The sequence below is a fragment of the Microcaecilia unicolor genome, chromosome 1, assembly GCF_901765095.1.
Source record: "Microcaecilia unicolor chromosome 1, aMicUni1.1, whole genome shotgun sequence".
In the NCBI taxonomy this organism is placed as follows: Eukaryota; Metazoa; Chordata; class Amphibia; order Gymnophiona; family Siphonopidae; genus Microcaecilia; species Microcaecilia unicolor.
Window position 1 is genome coordinate 349411857 of NC_044031.1, and position 22169 is coordinate 349434025.

Genomic DNA, 22169 nt, shown 5'->3' on the forward strand with positions numbered 1-22169 from the left:
AGCATCTTATTAAGCCGTTTTTCATTGGCCTTAGTCAGGTATAGTGGCAGGGTCTGAAACACGTACAACCACTTGGGCACTACCACCATATTGTACAGGGCTATTCTACCCATTAGTGATAAGGGGAGCCCCTGCCACATTTGCAAGCTCATTCTTGTGTCACTCAGCAGTTTCCGCACATTCCAAGCATACACTTGGGGGAGCTCTCATGGTATAACTCACAGGTACTTAATTGTCTCTTCCTCCCACTCTATAGGCAATGTGAGTCTGCGTTTTATGTTACCTCCCAGCAGTATCTCTAGGGCCCTGGATTTTTGGATGTTCAATGTATAGCCCGAAAGTTTCCCATATTCCTGGATCACCCCTAAAATCCTAGGTACAGATTGTTCGGGTTCTTGAGTCACCACGAGCAAGTCGTCTGCAAATGCCAGGGCCTTGACCATGCCTCCCTCCAAGGTCACCCCTCTCACCCCGCCATCCGCTCGCAAGGCACAGAGCAACGGTTCCATCGCTAAGACGAACAGGAGGGGCGAGAGTGGGCATCCCTGCCTCGTCCCCTGACGTATCTGGAAAAACTCTCCCTTGACTCCATTCACCAAGACAGCTGCCCTGGGGTCGCTGTACAATGCCTTTAAGGCTTCCCCAAACCAGCCCTGCACGCCTATGTAGCTCAGTAGCCCGAACAGATATCCCCAATCCACCTTGTCAAACGCCTTTTCGGCGTCTAAGCTAAGGACCATTGCTGAGCTCTGCTCTTTTTGACATTTTGCCATTGCTAACAGGAGGCGTCTAACCAGGGCCAGTCTTAGCAAGTGCGGGGCCCTATGCAGACCAATTTGATGGGGCCCCACCCTAGCCCCGCCCCTAGCTCCGCCCCTCCCTAGCTCCAGGGCCGGCCACCCCTCCCTCCAAGCTCCCAGACCGCTCCCTCCGAGCTCCAAGGCCCCCAGCTCCAGGGACTCCCTCTCTCCCAGCTCCAAGGCCCCCCTCCCTCCCTCCCAGTCATTTTTTAACATCCCCCTCCAAAATCCAGTACTAGGTATGCCGAGAATACAAAACACTCAGGACCTATAGAGCAATTCTACCATACCATAAGCAGTCATTTCTACTAATCACACAAAGAAAATGAAAACATCTTAAAACACTACAGTGAGCACTAGAACATCAATTCACCTATTGTAAAATGAAACCAGACAGAATAGTACAGATCGTCGTCGATCCTGCACAGTCAATGCCAACTGAAAGCCATGTCTTTTTCACAAACACAGATACACCCTAATCCACTATAGAATAAGTAGTAATATTAAAACTTTCTATTTAGACAAAAAATAAACTGAACCCCCAAGATGCCAGACTCTGCATACAATGCAACACCACAGAAACAGAAAATGTCCCCTAGTACTGTGCAAAATATAAAGACAGCAGATGTAAATTTGAAAAAAAAAAACCTAACAAATATCAATCACCACTTTACAAATTAACAAATAGAAATAAAACAAATATAGAAAATAAAATAATACCATTTTATTGGACTAATAGATTTAGCTTTCAGAGGCCAAAACATCCTTCCTCAGGTCAATATAGTATAGTACTGTTACAGTAACATAGTAACATAGTAACATAGTAGATGACGGCAGAAAAAGACCTGCATGGTCCATCCAGTCTGCCCAACGAAAAACCTATAAGTGTATACCTTACCTTGAATTTGTACCTGTCCTTTTCAGGGCACAGACCATATAAGTCTGCCCAGCAGTATTTCCCGCCTCCCAACTACCAGTCCCGCCTCCCACCACCGGCTATGGTACAGACCGTATAAGTCTGCCCTCCCCTATCCTTGCCTCCCAACCACCACCCCCTCTTCCCCCCAACTGCTCCACCACCCAATTTCAGTTAAGCTTCTGAGGATCCATTCCTTCTGCACAGGATTCCTCTATGCATATCCCACGCATGTTTGAACTCCGTTACCGTTTTCATCTCCACCACCTCCCGCGGGAGGGCATTCCAAGCGTCCACCACCCTCTCCGTGAAGAAATACTTCCTGACATCTTTCCTGAGTCTGCCCCCCTTCAATCTCATTTCATGTCCTCTCGTTCTACCGCCTTCCCATCTCCGGAAAAGATTCGTTTGCGGATTAATACCTTTCAAATATTTGAACGTCTGTATATCACATCACCCCTGTTCCTCCTTTCCTCCAGGGTGTACATGTTTAGGTCAGCAAGCCTCTCTTCATACGTCTTGGAATGTAAATCCCATACCATCCTCGTAGCTTTTCTTTGCACCGCTTCCATTTTTTTAACATCCTTCACAAGATGCGGCCTCCAAAACTGAACACAATACTCCAGGTGGGGCCTCACCAACGTCTTATACAGGGGCATTAAAACCTCCTTTCTTCTGCTGGTCACGCCTCTCTCTATACAGCCTAGCAATCTTCTAGCTACTGCCACCGCCTTGTCGCACTGTTTCGTCGCCTTCAGGTCCTCAGATACTATCACCACAAGATCCCTCTCCCCGTCCGTGCCTATCAGACTCTCCCCGCCTAACACATACGTCTCCCTTGGATTTCTACTCCCCAAGTGCATCACTTTGCATTTCTTCGCATTGAATTTTAATTGCCAAACGTTAGACCATTCTTCTAGCTTTTTCAGATCTTTTTTCATGTTTTCCACCCCCTCCGGGGTGTCCACTCTGTTGGAAATCTTGGTGTCATCCGCAAAAAGGCAAACTTTACTTTGTATCCCTTTGGCAATGTCACTCACAAATGAGGTCAGCGACGTCCTCCATTTTCTCCCCTCAGCACAGCACGGCCACTAGTCTTTGTTGAACAGCCTGTTCAAGGTCAGAGACACACAGCCAAGAGAGTCTGTGCATCCCCACACCCATACCAGAGAGCCTGGACACAACATAAAAGTATCATTATCACCCCTGGCTAGGTAATGCCTGCACTCTATCTGCTTGTTGGTCAACTGGTGAGGCTCAGTGGCCTGCTCTGAAGGGATAGACTCTGCCAGACTAAGTGTACTGTTTATCAGAGACTCCAAGTACATGCTCGTGTGTAGAGCTGGTAGGACTGGATGAGAGCAACAAGCATTGAGGCCTGAAAAGTCTTCCTCCCAAATGAATACAAAGTTCTGGCCTCTCATCCCGGGGTGCTGAGGCATGAGACCAAGAACTCTTGGCCCATTTAAAAGTAGATTTGACTACCATGAAGTGATGAGGCAGCTGGGCCCTCTCGAATCCCGGCGCCTTCTGGATACAATATTGTGTATCTACCTTCTTGGGTGCAATCTGCACTATGAAGGGAGATTCCCAGTTCAAGTGTGTCCTTAAGGATAAGGTGCAATGGAACAGTGACCCCTTCCTTAAGAGAAAATGTATTGCCCAGAACAGATAGTATCTCTGCCCTGGGCTCATCCTCCATCTCCAATTTATGTTTCAACTGTTTTTTATTATGAAAGAAATCAACACATCCACATCTTGTAGACATTATAAAACTAATACAAGTATTTTTCTGTTCCTCAATTATCTTGTAATAACATAATAAAACAGTATTTATCTTACACAGGGATAGTGTGTTTCATTTTCTTCCTCTGTGTGTTTCATCAATTTGTATTATCCATGAATTCAACAGAACATTACATTATTGTCAGCATCTAACATAACCAAATATTGTTCCACCTTCTTTGTCCTATATTAGTACAACAAATCAATTATTAGTTTCCACCATAGTATAATGTTTCATTCTTCCATCTTTATACCTACTATTTCCCCTTCCCCCTTCCCACCCTCCCTGCCCTCTTATTCTTCGTGTTTCCCCCCTCCATCTCCAATTTAAATGGGATGGCTGCAGCCATCTCCCTCAAGAAACTGGTGAATGAGAGTGCCTCTGGAGGAGATTATCATCTCTCTTGAGGAGGTAAGGGTTCAGATGGGATTTCATATGACTTCTCCTCCAAGAATCAATGTGGATCCTCATCTGATTCCCAAGAGCAGTCCCAATCAAACTCTTCCTCATATTGAGGATCAGGGGATTGAGTCTGCACCAGCCTCAACATAGTGGAATAATGTCCATGCTCCGAAGAGCCTTGAGGTGCAGTCCTTCCCTCAGATTCTGGGGAAGCTTCCTTCCTTGATGTAGGAGGGGGCACTGCAATGCCCAGACCTCTACTCTGACACCTTGTGAGGCACCGGTATCGAGGACCTGGGCACTGGCATTGATGAAGCCTCAGAGAGGGCCTGGGACTGTTCTGTTGGGGGCGCAAGCACCCTTGATACCAAAGCGGGAGCTCCATGCAGCAACTGCGCCAGTTACTCTAGGAGCATGCTCCAGAAATACTTATTGAAGACATGCATCGGCAAAGGCATGGGAGCCAGGCAGAGGCAGTCTGAACAGATGTCAATGCCAAACTGGTAGTGGGGACCTGGTGGCTCGATGACAGCTGCACCGATACCACTTCCACGGAGGGGGAACGGTCCTCCCGATGCTAGCTCCCAGCACTGTGCATCGAGGAAGACAAATGCTTATTCTTCTTGGCCTTCCCCCGAGGCACAGAGCTACCCCTGTGCCGATGAGGACGCCACCGAATCAGAGTGTCTCCTTAGTATCAGGTCCGGTGTCAAGGCACGTGGCGATCAATGTTCCCTTAAGCGGAGCGCATGAGCAATTGCTCATACATTTTAGAAGTGTTGCTCATAGTTTTTACATGGTTGCTCACAAAAATGTTTTTTGTACTATATGCAGATGCATTGCTAGTACTGCTGCTCAAAAATTGTTGGTTTTCAAAACTTGTTGCTCACACAAAAAAGAATTTGCACACATCAGGCCACTCCTTAGAGGAAACATTAGTGGAGACCCACTTGATGCCAGTGCACTCCCAGTGGATGCTGATGTCAGAGCAGCCATTGATGTCGATGCCACCAGTGCTCAAGATGATGGTCCAGCCTTCAAAGAACCAAAAATATGTTCTATTTGCGCCAGTCTCACCCTCTGGGTTCTCACCTGCATATGCAAACAGAGATCACAAACAGAGGGGTTATGATTTGGCCCAAGGAACCCAATGCACAAATTGTGAACCCAATGTGCATTCTGTCCATGACAGAAATCACACACCTACACTTGACACACCACTTGAAGCTACTGGGGGTCTTCTCGGACATCGAAAAGCTCTGCTAAATTAAACTCCTCCATCTTGAACTGTGAAAAAGGGGGAATGTTCAAATTCAGGATGGAGCTGCAGCCTACCATGCAGCCACTCAAAAAAAAACAAAACCCCAGAAAGGAAACCTAAAAATGCTGAAAAAAGAACTAAAAGAAAAAAAAATAACAGGAAGGGAAAATTGAAAAATTAGGATTAAAGAACAAAAAGTACCCGCACGGGAAGACACACTGAAAACTACAGCACATCGTGAGGGAAAGAACATAAAGCGATTCCTCTCAGCTCTGTGGAAAAACGAAGACTGGAGGACTTGTGCTCATGCGTCGGGCGAGAAGGCACCAGCGCATCCACACTGGGATGCTGCTAGAAAATTCTACACTGTAAGCTAATCAGCGTCCACACCAGGCTCCATCGGGATGATGACGTCCCCAAGTGAGACTAGGAAGATCTGCTTGTCCTCGGAGAAAAGCATAAATATCAGCTTTTATAAAATTGCTACTTACACACATAGGGCCATTTACATATGTAAACACATTATTTACACAGTGCACACTGTACTGCCCCCATAGTTTGTATGTGTATGTGTATGTTTACATTTGTTTTGTATTGAACCGACAGCACATAAGCTAAAACAAGCAGCAGCTTCCTGCTAGGGTATATAGTCTTTGCTCATAAAGATTTAATGTTGCATGTGGCCCATTCTCTCCAGTCTCCTTGACACCTTTCTGGGTTCACGCCTCAGCCCAACGTACAACCTTTGGCTCAACTGGTCATTTCCAGAAACCCTAAGTCATATTGGTTTTCCTTTTCACTTCTCTTTCTAGAGCAAAAATCTTCACCTTAGGCTTAGAAAGCGAGACCCTCACAACCTTTCTCTCGTTCTTCCCTCTCCGTCCTTCTTGCATCGTTTCCCCAGTCACATATAATCAGCAGCCATCTTTCCCAGGGTAGATGAATAGCCTAATGGTTACAGCAACCACGGAGACCTAGTACTGCTTCTTGTGATTTTGAGCAAATCACAGAACCTTCCATTGACTCAGGTACAAACTTAGATCATATGCCGTCTGGAGATAGGAAAACACCAGCTGTACCTGAATGTAACTCATCTTGAACTACTGACAAAGATGTGAGCCAAGTCCCTTCACCCACTCTCAACCATCCATCTCTGCCGTCACTCATTCTACATCTTTTCCTTAGGCATTTAATTCAACCATCTATCCTCCTAGTGATTATTCAAGTGAGGTTACTATAACCCTATTATCATCCTTGTTATCTGTCACATCCTTAATCTTTCACTCTCCACTGCAACTGTTCCTATGACCTTCCTACGACCTGAATGAATTCTTTGCTTCGGTCTTCACCGAGGAAGATTTGGGTGGGATACCGGTGTCGGAAATGGTATTTCAAGCGGACGAGTCGGAGAAACTTACTGACTTCACAGTAAACCTGGAGGACGTAATGGGGCAGTTCAGCAAACTGAAGAGTAGCAAATCTCCTGGACCGGATGGTATTCATCCTAGAGTACTGATAGAACTGAAAAATGAGCTTGCGGAGCTACTGCTAGTGATATGCAACTTATCCTTAAAATTGAGCGTGGTACCGGAAGATTGGAGGGTGGCCAATGTAACGCCGATTTTTTAAAAAGGCTCCAGGGGAGATCCGGGAAATTATAGACCGGTTAGTCTGACGTCAGTGCCGGGGAAAATGGTAGAGGCTATTATTAAAAACAAAATTACAGAGCACATCCGAGGACATGGATTACTGAGACCAAGTCAGCACGGCTTTTGTGTGGGGAAATCTTGCCTGACCAATTTACTTCAATTCTTTGAAGGAGTAAACAAACATGTGGACAAAGGGGTACCGGTTGATATTGTGTATCTGGATTTTCAAAAGGCGTTTGACAAGGTACCTCATGAAAGGCTACAGAGGAAATTGGAGGGTCATGGGATAGGAGGAAATGTCCTATTGTGGATTAAAAACTGGTTGAAGGATAGGAAACAGAGAGTGGGGTTAAATGGTTAGTATTCACAATGGAGAAGGGTAGTTAGTGGGGTTCCTCAGGGGTCTGTGCTAGGACCGCTGCTTTTTAATATATTTATAAATGATTTAGAGATGGGAGTAACTAGCGAGGTATTTAAATTTGCTGATGACACAAAGTTATTCAAAGTTGTTAAATCGCGACAGGATTGTGAAAAATTACAAGAGGACCTTACGAGACTGGGCGACTGGGCGGCTAAATAGCAGATGACGTTTAATGTGAGCAAGTGCAAGGTGATGCATGTGGGAAAAAAGAACCCGAATTATAGCTACGTCATGCAAGGTTCCATGTTAGGAGTTACGGACCAAGAAAGGGATCTGGGTGTCGTCGTCAATAATAAACTGAAACCTTCTGCTCAGTGTGCTGCTGCGACTAGGAAAGCGAATAGAATGTTGGGTATTATTAGGAAAGGTATGGAAAACAGGTGTGAGGATGTTATAATGCCGTTGTATCGCTCCATGGTGCGACCGCACCTTGAGTATTGTGTTCAATTCTGGTCGCCGCATCTCAAGAAAGATATAGTAGAATTGGAAAAGGTGCAGCGAAGGGCGACTAAAATGATAGCGGGGATGGGACGACTTCCCTATGAAGAAAGATTAAGGAGGCTAGGGCTATTCAGCTTGGAGAAGAGACGGCTGAGGGGAGACATGATAGAGGTATATAAAATAATGAGTGGAGTGGAACAGGTGGATGTGAAGCTTCTGTTCACGCTTTCCAAAAATACTAGGACTAGGGGGCATGCGATGAAACTACAGTGTAGTAAATTTAAAACAAATCGGAGAAACGTTTTCTTCACCCAATGTATAATTAAACTCTGGAATTCGTTGCCGGAGAAAGTGGTGAAGGCGGTTAGCTTAGCAGAGTTTAAAAAGGGGTTGGACGGTTTCCTAAAAGACAAGTCCATAAACCGCTACTAAATGGACTTGGGAAACATCCACAATTCCAGGAATAACATGTATAGAATGTTTGTACGTTTGGAAAGCTTGCCAGGTGCCCTTGGCCTGGATTGGCCGCTGTCGTGGACAGGATGCTGGGCTCGATGGACCCTTGGTCTTTTCCCAGTATGGCATTACTTATGTACTTCAAACATGCTATTGTCATTCCACTCCTTAAAAAACCCTCACTTGGCCCTACCTGTCCCTCCAACTATCGCCCCATCTCCCTTTCCTCTCCAAATTACTTGAATGCGTCATTCACCGCCGTTGTCTTGACTTTCTCTCTTCTCAACCTATTCTTGACCCACTTCAATCCGGATTTCGCCCTCTTCACTCTACTGAAACTGCACTTACTAAAGTCTCTAATGATCTGCTTCTGGCTAAATCCAGAGGTCTCTATTCCATCCTCATCCTTCTTGACCTATCTGCTGCTTTCGACACTGTTGACCACACCTTACTCCTCGATACGCTGTCCTCGCTTGGATTCCAGGGCCCTGTTCTTTCCTGGTTCTCTTCCTACCTCTCACTCCGTACTTTCAGTGTTCACTCTGGTGGATCCTCTTCAACTTCCCTCCCACTTTCAGTAGGTGTGCCTCAGGGTTCTGTCCTTGGACCACTCCTTTTTTTCATCTATACCTCCTCCCTTGGTGCCCTGATCTCATCCCATGGTTTTCATTACCATCTTTACGCTGATGACTGTCAGATCTACATCTCCACCCCTGAAATCTCAACCTTAATCCAGGACAAAATCTCTGCTTGCTTGTCTGACATTGCTGCCTGGATGTCTCAACGCCATCTCAAATTAAACATGGCTAAAACTGAACTTCTCATTTTCCCCCTAAACCCTCCTCCCCTCTTCCCCCAATATCTGTCTCTGTTAATGGCTCTCATATCCTCCCTGTTTCCTTGGCTCGTAACCTTGGAGTCGTCTTCGACTCCTCTCTCTCCTTCTCTGCTCATATTCAACAAATCGCCAAAACCTGTCGCTTTTTTATCTTCAACATTAGCAAAATTCGCCCCTTCCTTTCTGAACACGCCACCAAAACCATTATTCACACCCTTGTTACTTCTCGCTTGGACTATTGCAATTTACTTCTCACTGGTCTCCCGCTCAATCATCTTTCTCCTCTCCAATCTGTCCAGAATTCTGCAGCTCGACTTATTTTCCGCCAGAATCGTTATGCCCACACTAGCCCACTCCTCAAGTCACTTCACTGGCTCCCTGTCCACTTCCTTATACAGTTCAAACTCCTCTTACTGACCTTTAAATGCATCCACTCCTCATTACCACTCCTCTCTCCCTACACTCCTCCCCATGAACTCCGCTCTCTGAACAAATCGCTCTTTGACATCCCCCTTCTCCTCCACCGCTAACTCCAGACTTCGTTCCTTTTCTCTTGTGGCAACTTATGCCTGGAACCGTCTTCCCGAAGCCATACGTCTAGCTCCATCTCTACCTGTTTTTAAATCTATGCTGAAAGCTCACCTTTTCACTACTGCCTTTGGCTATTAACCGCTACTCATTTGCCCTCCTCCCCCCTGTTCCTCTTTACTCTGTAATTCGCTTGCCCGTAATGTCTTGTCTGTCTGTTTTATCTAGATTGTAAGCTCTTAGAGCAGGGACTGTCTATGTCAGGTTTTCAGCGCTGCGTGCGTCTGGTAGCGCTATATAAATGCTATTAGTAGTAGTAGTAGTAGGTTGCTACAAAGAGACTCATCCTGCTTGTTTTCAACTAGACTCAGTGCAGCACTCTTGTTTTCAACTATTCTGCAGTCAGTTTCTTGTTCACTTGTATGTAATAAGCAACTAAAAATTAAGAAAACAAGTCTCCACTTTAGATGTGGAACTGGAGTGGAGGAGTGGCCTAGTGGTTAGGGTGGTGGACTTTGGTCCTGGGGAACTGAATTCAATTCCCACTTCAGGCACAGGCAGCTCCTTGTGACTCTGGGCAAGTCACTTAACTCTCCATTGCCCCATGTAAGCCGTATTGAGCCTGCCATGAGTGGGAAAGCATGGGGTACAAATGTAATAAAAATAAAAAAATTAGCTAATTGTTTAGTAGTGCACTGGATATGTATTATGAGAACAGTATACAAATATCATGTAACTCTTTTAAAATGACCTCCAGAATGGGAGGAAAATCCTTAGCACATGAGCTCTTAGTACGGCTATGATGTTACATAGATGTAGCACAACAGAAGTGACCAAAGATAAATGGAGGTATAAACTCAGAGGTATAAACCCCCCCAAAATCCCCTAAAGAGGTTTCATCTGTATATATGCACGTACAGAGAGCCTTTGACTAGTTCTGATATTGTTGTCCAAGAGCTCTGGGAGAAATCACTTTACCTAAAGAGAAAACAAAACAAACCACACTGCAAAACTTTTCAAGTTTAGCTCTATGAATAGTATGTACCTGACTTGTACTGATGGTACACTGATGCTCCAGCTCCATACATTTGGTCATTGTGTGTAGCTAGTACAACTGGCGATCCATCCCCAAAATCAACCAAGAAATCTGTTGCTTCTGGGTCTTGTACTCTGAACTCCTGGAGCTGACTGGAATAGAATCCATCAATCTGTAGCTCCAGGGCAACATAGTTGATCCGAAATGGAAGATAAATTTTGACATCAGCAAGAGGGGCACACACTTTGACCTGATTGGGAACATGTTGGATGAAAATGTCACTGTAGAGAGGACTGGAGACTGACACAGAGATATGATGCACTCCTGAGATCTGGGTCTTGAAAGTTATGGAACTGCAAAAAAATAAAAGTTAAATAAGATTATCTGAAATGCTTTTTTAATAATAAAATTAATCATGTGATGGTAATTTTTATAACTGTAGGTTAGGATATATAGTTAACAGAAAAAAAAAACTTCTAATGTGGCTAAAGACTTCACATAAAAGGTGAAAAAAAAACCTTTCATTTCCAAGATTGAAACATAAAACTTATTGACATCACTGATCTTTTTAATTTCCTTCCCTTTCTGATCAGATTTTAGAGGAAAAAAGATATTGGTAAGATGCTATAGCTACAAGCCAGAGAAAAGTTCTAATGCAATGAGTTTAAAGATGGACATTTTCGATATGATGTCTCAATTGGACTTTGGACGTTTTGCACTAAACGTTCCAAATCTGAACAGGAAATATGACCATTTTTGAAACCGCAAAACACTTATCTTTTTCTTTCCAAAATGGCCGTTTGCTAGATGTTTTTGTGCTCAGTACATTTATCTTTTAGGGCCAATTTAAAAAAAAACCTTCCAAGTGAAAAACGCGGAAAATCAAGCCATTCGGATGTAGGAGGAGCCATCTAGAAGACATCCCAGGAGAACAATGGGGCACACTAGGAGGCACTGCTGTGGACTTCATATAAAAGCTCCAAGGTACACATCTCACCGTTGCTTCCTTCCACCCAAAACCTACCGCTCCAACTGTGCACCACTATAGTAGTCCTTATTGGTGAAGGGTGGATACAGTAGGTTTTTGTGAGTGTGGGAGGGCTCACAAGTGTAACAGACAGATTGGGATATGGACCTTAGTCCCCCTCTCTACAGTGCACTGTACAGACCACTACACTATTCCAGGGACCTGCTTCCTGCTCTAATAGAACTGCCTATAAGATCTGATACTGTCACAAAGGCTGGCAAATACTATTTTTATTCACATCTTTGGGGGATGGAAGGGGGTCAGTGACCACTGGTAGAGAAAGGTGGGGGTCATCCCCGATTCTTACCAGTTGTCATCTGGTCATTTAGGACACCTTTTTATGCCTTATTTGTTCTAAAACAGGTCTAGATCATAACATTGAAGTTTTAGCCCTAGATGTTTTCATTTTGTTCCAATATAGCTATAAAACATCCAAGTGTTAGGAACGCCCTAAATCTGCCCTAGCCCATGCCCAACATGCCCCTTTGTGATTTGGATGCACTGAAGACATAAGTACATATTGTGAAGGGGAGGATAAGGGTTTTGAACAGATGGAGTGGAGGAGGGAGAAGGAAGGAGGCTCAAGAGCCGAGGGAGACAGAGCAGAGCCTTACCTTTAATCATTCCTCAGAGAGAGAGAAGGGAAAAGGTAGTGCCCCCTAGAAAATGGAGGTGAGAGAAGGACTACATTTCCCAGCATCCCCAGGGAAAACCCTGGTATAGGGATTATTGGCCCCAGCATTCCCCGGGAGAAGGCTCTGACAAGGCAAGGGAGGGGCACCGGGAACATAATCAAGTAAGAGAGGAACAGCCGCCCAGAGTAGAGGAGAATGAGCCCATGGACTGGCAGGCTGCTGGAGAGAAGGAGCAGGCGGCAGGCTCTGAGGAACCCATGGACCTTTCTGCCTGGGCTCATGCCGTGAAAGCTAAACTGAAAAACCAGGTGAACTCTTGGTGTCAGAGCTGGGCTGAAAGTGGAAAGGGGAAAGGTCATGCGGGAGGAGGGTCAGTGAAGTAATAGAGTGACCCAGAAAGGGGGGGATCTTTTCCTCTTTCCCAAAGGAGTTCAGGCTGTGTTCTTTGAAGAGACTGTGTGTCGGAATTGAGTGCTAAGGCATTGAGCACTGTGGATTTTGAACTGTTGGGAAAACAAACCTTCTTTTGTGTGGGGGAGGGGAAAGTAAGTGACAGTGTTTTTTTTTTTCTTTTTTGTGGGCTGAGGCCCACAGAACTGTGTGTTGGGAACTGTCTGCAGAAACCCCGTGGGGGTGGACAAGATACAGGGATTCTTTTTGGGGTGTGAAGTGGACTACAGAGGAACCTATCTGTGGGGACTGTTAATTTGGCTCCAACTGATTTGTGCAGCAGCTGAAAGGGGACGTGGTTGTGTTTCTGCTGTACCTGGGCCCTGAGAGAAGAACAGGAGCAACTGTTTTTGAAGGGCTGCAGGATTCCTTTTGAAAGTTACTGCACTGTGAAGCCCTGACAATAAAGGAGCTTGGTGACTTTTACCTTTTTGGAGTTTATTTTCTTTGAGCCCTGCCCTGCGGACTGCAGTGGGCCGGGAGGCTGAGTGGCCAGGGTGGAGGCAAGATCCCGAAGACCCTCAAGCGGAGGGAAGGATCTTCACAATATGTATTGCCACACTGGGACAGACCAAAGGTCCATTAAGCCCAGTATCCTGGTTCCAACAGTGGCCAATCCAGGTCACAAATACCTGGCAAGTTCAATAAATTTTATGCTGCTTATCCCAGAAATAAGCAGTGGATTTTCAGCAAGTCAATTTAATAATGGTCTATGGACTGTTCCTTTAGGAAGCCATCCAGATCTTTTTAAATCCCGCTAAGTTAACCGCCTTTACCACACTCTATGGCAACAAATTCCAGAGTTTAATTACACGTTGCGTGAAGAAACATTTCCTCCGATTCATTTTAAATTTACTATTTTGTAGCTTCATGGCATGCCCTCTAGTCCTAGTATTTTTGGAAAGAGTAAACAAATGATTCACGTCTACCAGTTCCACTCCACTCATCATTTTATAGACCTCTATGATATCTCCCATCAGCTGTCTTTTCTCCAAGCTGAAGAACCCTAGCCACTTCAGCCTTTCCTCATAGGGAAGTCGTCCCATCCCCTTTTTCATTTTTGTCGCCCTTCTTTGTACCTTTTCTAATTCCACTATATCTTTTTTGAGATGCGGCAACCAGAATTGAACACAATATTTGAGGTGCAGTCGCACCATGGACCAATACAAAGGCATTATAACGTCCTCACTTTTGGTTTCCATTCCTTTCCTTATAATACCTAACATTCTATTTGCTTTCTTAGCCACCGCAGCACACTGAGCAGAGGGTTTCAACGTATCATCAACGATGACGCCAAGATCCCTTTCTTGGTCAGTGACTCCTAACATGGAACCTTGCATTACGTAGCTATAGCTCACGTTCCTCTTTCCCACATGCATCACTTTGCACTTGCTCACATTAAACATCATCTGCCATTTAGGTCCTCATTTTTTCACAATCCTCTTACGATTTAACAACTTTGAATGACTTTGTGTCCATCAGCAAATTTAATTACCTCACTAGTTACTCCCATTTCTAGATCATTTATAAATATGTTAAAAAGCAGCGGTCCCAGCACAGACCCCTGGGGAACCCCACTATCTACCCTTCTCCATTGAGAATACTGACCATTTAACCCTACTCTCTGTTTTCTATCTTTTAACCAGTTTTTAATCCACAATAGGACACTACCTCCTATCCCATGACTCTTCAATTTCTTCTGGAGTCTTTCATGAGGTACTTTGTCAATCGCCTTTTGAAGATCCAGATACACAATATCAACTGGCTCACCTTTATCCACATGTTTGTTCACCCCTTCAAAGAAATGTAATAGATTGGTGATGCAAGATTTCCCTTCACTAAATCCATGATGGCTTTGTCCCACTAATCCATGCTTTTGAATATGCTCTGTAATTTTGTTCTTTATAATAGTCTTTACCATTTTGCCCGGTATCTCTGGAACCCTTTTAAAAAATCGGCGTTACATTAGCCACCCTTCAATCGTCCGGTACCATGCTACTAACAATAGTTCCACAAGTTCATTTTTCAATTCTATCAGTACTCTGGGATGAATACCATCCAGTCTATGAGATCTGCTACTCTTCAGTTTGTCAAATTGCTCCATTTCATCCTCTAAGTTTATAGAGATTTCATTTAGTTTCTCCAACCCATCAGCTTTGAATACCATTTCTGGCACCGGTATCTCTCCCAAATTGCACAGATAAACGTCTGCAAAATGATTTTCAAAAATACCAGTTTAGACATTTTGAGAAATCATCCAAATGCTGCTTTATGACACTTTTTGGATGTTTTTCCCTTTCAAAAATGGCCCTCTAAGTTAAATCAGCATATTCAGATTGGGAAGGAATGTTTTTCATCGTGATTTAACAGAGCTGCCATCATGTACAGAACTGTTAAGCAATCAGAATCAGTGAGAACATGATGGAATTCTGGTCTTCTTCCTATTAATCATGTAGCTCCAATTCTGATGAGTAATTTTCCTTGCTTACTTTGAATGTCAGAATTATTCCAGGTCATAATTCACATGTTTATTTTGATGATGGTGTAACATGTTTTAACCAAGATAGATTTCAAAAGTTTCTTCCCTCATTCTGCTAAAGGGGCATAGTCAGGAACACAGAAACAGATCAAAGATTGCCAACATGTTCATAATGACAAAGCAGTTGCTCAGGGAAACAAAAGGTTTGGATCATCCTACAAAGCCTGTCCCTGTTGAAATGCTGTTGACTGTTACTGCAACATGCATGTTATTTGATATTGAACTATGGCTGTAAATAAATGTGAGCCACTGTGGCAGGTTACTCTTGCTTGAACTTTAAATGGTTATTATGGCAGTTTAACAAAATCAACTAGAAAGCTAAAAGAAATGTACTTAACTATATACATTGAAACAAATAACAGGACTACCGATCAATCTTACAGAGATTTCAAACTATGACCATATCTGATTACGGTTAACGGTTTACTATGTTAATATCTATGAAGAACAAACCCAGTCCCCCCACCCCCTCCAGTGACTCTTCACAGGGACTAACAGGGGATTACAGAAACAATTTCATGATAAGTACAGTATATAATATTGGTTAATAATTTTACTTTTTCATAACACACAAAATATAAAACATTTTTTGGGCATTGGTGTATACATGTGCAATGATTACAACCAGGAGAAATGATTTTTGTCCTCCAAATTTTTATGGAGATATTATTTATTTCCTTTGGATAAAAATATCTTCCCAGATTTAGTAGTATTACCATGGTATCTCATTAATGTAAAAATGTTTTCATGCCTATGCTTCATCCACAAGAAACAAAATAATTCTCTTTCCAAATAAAAAGCAAAGGGTCAATATAGCACAGCAGAATGATATGGGAATAATTTATTGAATGAACGTCAGAATTTTACTTACACTGAATGGTTAATATTTCTGAAAGTAACAAATATTATGAAAGAAAGCCATAACATAGTTGAATGACCTTGATATGCATGAACTGGATGGTCAGTCAGACATAACACGAAGCAGAGGAGTAGCCTAGTGGTTAGAGCTCAGAACCAGGCAGATTAGGGTTTGAATCCCTTGTGGTCTGGGAAAATCACTTTGGGGTAGTTTTACTAAGCAGTAATAACTCATATGTACTTACTACAGGATCCACTCAGGCATTGTACAGTAAGTTCTTTATCACACACTGAAAATGTTCTATTTTATTTTATTTTTACAGAGGTGGAATATCTGGAGTGGAGAATGGGTGTTTCTGTGCTAATCAGTCAGCACAGTTACATTACTGCATACTAACTGATTAGTGCAGAATTAGTGAGTGAACCCTGCCTACAAAAGAACTAAAATGTCAAAATTAATTTTAAAATAAAACAGCCATTTTCCAGCTGCAAAAAAACTGCACGTGGGAAAGATCCACATAAGGTTACGCTAAGGCCACTTTTTACCACAGCTTAGTAAAAGGGCCTCTTAACCCTCCATTGGCTCAGGTACAATTTTAAAGTCAGATTTATTAAAAGGTGCTACTACTAACCAAAGGCGCCAGGTATAAGAGGCTTGGGGAGTGACGACTTCTACCTTCCTCCCATGCCACTGCTGCCGGATTAGAAGTACGACGTGACGTCGATGAGTAACAGTAAAAGAGAGACGCAGGGTCACACTCGCATCGCGCATCTGCTTACTTTGCTAGCCTCTCCCGAACGTCATTTCCTCTCCCAGCAACTGAGAGAGCAGCAGAGTCAGAAGATGCGCCTATGCAGAATGCCTGTTCCGCAGCTGGTCCCGAAATGCAGCAGCCACTTAAGTTCTGGTAGAGTGAAGGGGAAGAGGAAATACAAGCAGAGAGAGAGAGACAGGGGAGAAACTGGATGGAAGGATAAACAGAGAGAGAGAGAGAAAACGCTGAATGGAAGGGGGAGGGAGTGGGAGATGTGAGCTTGGGGTGCTGGGGGGGGGGGGGCAGCAGCTCAAACAAAACCTATTCACAGCAAGAACAGGTTCCATTAACCTCTGTCTTCTCATTATATGTTCAACTTCCATGTATAAGAAAACTGCAAATAATTCCTTCTCGCCCTCTGCTGTTGTAGCTTTCCCTGCTCTCAACTTCCTCTCTAATTTGCTGTCTTCCCCTCTCCTAGCTCACTTTCTCTCTTCATCTCCCCTTCCTCTCTGCCCTCTCCATTTCTTTCCAGGACTTAAAAAGTACAACAGAACTGTGATGGAACAGAAGAATAGTCCGTTATGTGCAGGGGGGTTTTTTTGCACCCAGTTTTTGGAAAGGTGCCTGTCCCTGTTCACAGGTCACCTGGGATTTATTCGTGTTCCTATATGCTTACATTTTAAAACCAGTGCTTGGAGCATGTGTCTGCAGGCTAGAAATGTGAGATTGTTCTCCTTTTCCCTCTGCCCCATTCTTGGTGTAAAATTGAGTAAGGTGCTTAATCTCCCATTCCAGAATCTTGCTGTTCTTTGGGATTCTAGAATCTTGCTATTCTTTGGGATTCCGGAATCTTGCTACTCTTTGGGATTCTGGAATCTTGCTACTCTTTGTCCTTATCTCTTGTTTGTCCTGTTTGTCTGTCCTAATTAGATTGTAAGCTCTGTGAAGCAGGGACTGTCTCTTCATATTCAAGTATACAGCGCTGTGCACGTCTAGTAGCGCTATAGAAATGATAAGTAGTAGTGGATCATGGAGTGGAGGGCAGGGAAGAGAGAAGAAATCACTGGACATGGAGGGGAGGACAGGGACAGAGGAGAAATCACTGGACATGGAGGGGAGGGGAGAGAAGAGAAATCGCTGGACATAGAGGGGAGGGCAGGGGAGAGGAGAATTGCTGGATTTGGATGGCTTGAGGGGGCAAGGGAGAGGAGATTTGCAAGATATGGATGGAGGAGAGAGCAGGGGAGAGAGGAGAGTTGCTCGACATGGATGGATGGAGGGGAGGGAAGACTGGAAGGAGATGCACATGGATGGAGGGGAGGGAAGAGAGGAGAAATCTGGACATAGATGGAGTGGAGGGCAGGGAAGAGAGGGGAAATGTTGGACAGGAATGGAGGGAAGGAAAGACAGACAGGAAGGAGATGCACATGGATGGAGGGGAAGGGAAAGGAGAAATGCTGGACATGGATGGAGGGAAGGGAAATAGATGGAGGGGAGGGAGGAGAAATGCTGGATATGGATGGAGGGAAAATTGCTGAATTTAAGGGCTGGATCGGAACACTTTGAGGGCAGATGCTGAAGCTGGAGAAAGGATAGGGACAGGGCTACAGATGGTAGACAGGACTCATAAGGACACAGGAGGATGGTGGACATGGTGAGAGAAAAAATATCAAATGGAATGAAGACACTGCATAAAACAGAAGACACTGGGACCAAAGCGAATAGAAAAACTAAATGATCAGACAACAAAGGTAGAAAAAAGTATTTTATTCAGAATTTATTAATTGGAATATGTCAGCTTTTGGAAATGTGCATCTGTGATATTTTGCATGTAAGTTTCAATTTTTTATTGTATTGCTGCATGCTGAGTCTGAATTCTTGAGGTAACTTTCCAGTTCAGTATTTTGCCTTCATATCTGTTGTGTCATGTGTTTTTCATGTGTGATCAAGGTGCAGTATTCTGCTAGCGTGTAGTATTTGCAGCCCTTTTTGGGGTGTTTTTTCACTAGGTTGTGTACTGGTGTTTTAGAGCCCGGTGTAATTACAGAGCTGCCTTTCCACGCATAAGGTTGTAGCTCATCCTGTCCTTGGAATTAGTGCTGTTATGGTTTGATAAGGTTATGAGTGTGTTTTTGCACAAGTTTGTGTATAGTGTGCAGTGGAGATATTGTGTGTTGGCCTTACTGAGGTGGCACCAAAACATCAGAAAGGGTTTTAGAGCCTAAATCTTGACACACTACCTCTTGAAGGATCTTACATATGGCCATTAATAAAAAGGAACTCATTGTGAACACTATCCACCCTAAAAGAGTGTTTTGTGGCTCTACATGAGAATTGTGATATTATGATCCCTTGCTTCATATTGTTGATGGTCTGCATTTTCCGTATGGGTGGTATATTGGTGTATTAGGTTCTGCCCAGTGTAATATTTATGGTTGCAGTTGAGCGATTGTGGTTAGTATATGCTTTGAGCAACCACTTTATTCTTTGACATATGGTACATATCTAATATCTAAATTTAATAAAAGGTATTAATTGTGACTATTTTATTTTTACTTTTTTTTTTTTCTGTGTGTTGTCAAACAATTATGGATGTAAGCTCCACCCCTGGCAGGGCCGGTCTTAAGCCGAGGCGACCGAGGCGGCCGCATAGGGCCCCGCGCTTAGGGGGGCCCCGCGTGGCGCGCCTCAGTCAGCCTCTTCCCGCCGCAAGGATCTTTATTTTCTTTTTAACTTTACCCTCCGTCGCCGCCTCGCTGGAATCCGAGCGTCACTGAAAGCGCTCCTCCTCTCCCGAGTCCCCCCGACGTCTGTAGCAGAACTGAAGCTTTTCCTGATTCGTTCATTCTCAGTGTCCCGCCCTCGAGGGCGGGACACTGAGAATGAACGAATCAGGAAGAGCTCCAGTTCTGCTGCGTTCTGCTAGAGACGTCGGGGGGACTCGGGAGAGGAGGAGCGCTTTTAGTGACGCTCGGATTCCGGCGATGGAGGCGGGTAAAGTTAAAAAAAAAAAAAAAACGAAGAGCCATCCTTGGTTGGGGGGTGAAAAAGAGGGTGCCAGGGCGGGCAGGCAGTTGAACGTGGGAGCGGGAGGATAAGGGAGAGAGGACCTGGACATGGATGCCAGGCCTCAGGGAGAGAGGGTAATGGCTGGATAGGGATGATGAATGGAATGGAGTGGGCAGGGGAGAGAAGCATGGATGGGAGGGGGCTCAGGGAGAGAGGGTAATGGCTGGATAGGGATGATGAATGGAGGGGGCAGGGGAGAGGAGCATGGATGGGAGGGGGCTCAGGGAGAGAGGGTAATGGCTGGATAGGGATGATGAATGGAATGGAGTGGGCAGGGGAGAGGAGCATGGATGGGAGGGGGCTCAGGGAGAGAGGGGAATTGCTGGATAGGGATGATGAATGGAATGGAGGGGGCAGGGGAGAGGAGCATGGATGGGAGGGGGCTCAGGGAGAGAGGGGAATTGCTGGATAGGGATGATGAATGGAGGGGGCAGGGGAGAGGAGCATGGATGGGAGGGCAGGGCTCAGGGAGAGAGGAGAAATTGCTGGACATGGAGGGCAGGGGAGAGAGGAGAAATGTTGGGCAGGAATGGAGGGAAGGAAAGACAAAGGAAGGAGGTGCACATGGAGATGGTAGACAGGACACATAAGGACACAGGAGGATGGTGGACATGGTGAGAGAAAAAATATCAAATGGAAAGAAGGCACTGGGACCAAAGCGAATAGAAAAAAACAAATGATCAGACAACAAAGGTAGAAAAAAGTATTTTATTCAGAATGTATTAATTGGAATATGTCAGCTTTTGGAAATGTGCATCTGTGATATTTTGCATGTAAGTTTTAATTTTTCTAGTATTGCTGCATGCTGTGTATGACTTCTTGAAGTAACTTTCCAGTTTATTTTGCCTTCATATCTGTTGTGTCATGTGTTTTTCATGCGTGATCAAGGTGCAGTATCCTGCTAGCATGTAGCATTTGCAGCCCTTTTTGTTTTGTTTTTTTCACGAGGTAGTGTATTGGTGTTTTAGAGCCTGGTGTAATTACAGTGCTGTCTTTCCACGCATAAGGTTGTAGCTCGTCCTGTCCTTGGAATTAGTGCTGTTATGATTTGGTAAGGTTATGAGTGTGTTTTTGCACAAGTTTGTGTATAGTGTTTTGCAGTGGAGAGATTGTGTGTCCGCACCTCTGACCCTCCCGGGGTTATGAGAATTGGAACTACTAATTGTAGTGGACTTGAACTGAATAATTTCTGGGGGGGGGGTTCATGATAGCATTGTGCTTATTATTTCAATCAGTTTTTCTGTACAAGTTTAGCTTGGGCTGGGGGCGGGGCTATGATGGGGCCCCACCAAATTGGTCTGCATAGGGCCCCGCACTTGCTAAGACCGGCCCTGACCCCTGGCCCCACCCCTAACCCTGCCCCCTTTAGCCTCCCCAAATAGTTGGGCCACCGACCGCCTATGCTACTAACACAGGATAAATCCTGGCACTGCCCCGACTCCATTCCCAGACTGCCCCAGATAGTGCTGTGGCAGTTGTGCTGGATTTTCAGCAGCACTATTCATCACTTCACTGTGATTTAACCATTTGCTCTGAATATCTGCCTCAATCTGTCTAGTAAAGAGGAGGAGTGAGGGCAATCTTTGAAATTATCCAGATAGGAGCAATATTCAGCTACTATCCAGCAGACCAACACCAAATATAGGGGATAAATTCTATAAGAAGCCACCTAAATTTAGGCAATAGTGTGAATGGCAGTTCTCTATTCATGCGTGTAAGTGGCCACTTATAGAATACAGATTAGAAGAAAAGTACGCCCCATGATTTGATGGCACAAACTTTGCTGGGGGGCACACTCATCTGCAGAGTTTGGGCAGAGCATGAGCAGAATGCGTAAATACAGGCATTCTAGACTTTCCATGTGCTAGAGGGTGTCTTAAATGTATATGCATTTTCTGCCACTCGTGCTACTTATAGATGGTAATTCTACAGTAGGGTGCTTAGGATAAGAGTAAACAGGCCGCTATTTATTTATTTTATTTATTTATTTATTTCACTTATCCCACATTTTCCCACCTATTTGCTGGCTCAATGTGGCTTACAAAGACCTATTGTGGCATCGCCATACAGGATGAAGTATACATTTGGTGTTACAAAGAAGTATACATTTGGTATTAAAAAAGAAGTCAAGGAAGACAAAAGGATTTGATCAAGTATTGGTAGAGAGATACATTCTGCTTAAAGTTGGAAAGGTGTTGTATTATGGTTATCTATGGGTTCTCATGATAGGCTTTGTCAAAGAGGTACGTCTTCAGAGAATTGCGGAAGTTAGTTAATTCGTTGATCGTTCTCAGGTGAG

The 22169-nt window shown here is 44.3% G+C and overlaps 1 protein-coding gene across 1 annotated transcript in view; it reads right to left on the reverse strand.

The window, feature by feature from the left end:
- Window positions 1–22169, reverse strand: part of LOC115474082 (polycystic kidney disease protein 1-like 1) — an 868156-nt gene that overhangs the window by 545979 nt on the left and 300008 nt on the right. Inside the window, exon 9 of the mRNA XM_030209405.1 lies at window positions 10544–10887. Within this exon, the coding sequence (XP_030065265.1) occupies window positions 10544–10887 (344 nt within the window). The remainder of the gene's footprint in view (window positions 1–10543; window positions 10888–22169) is intronic.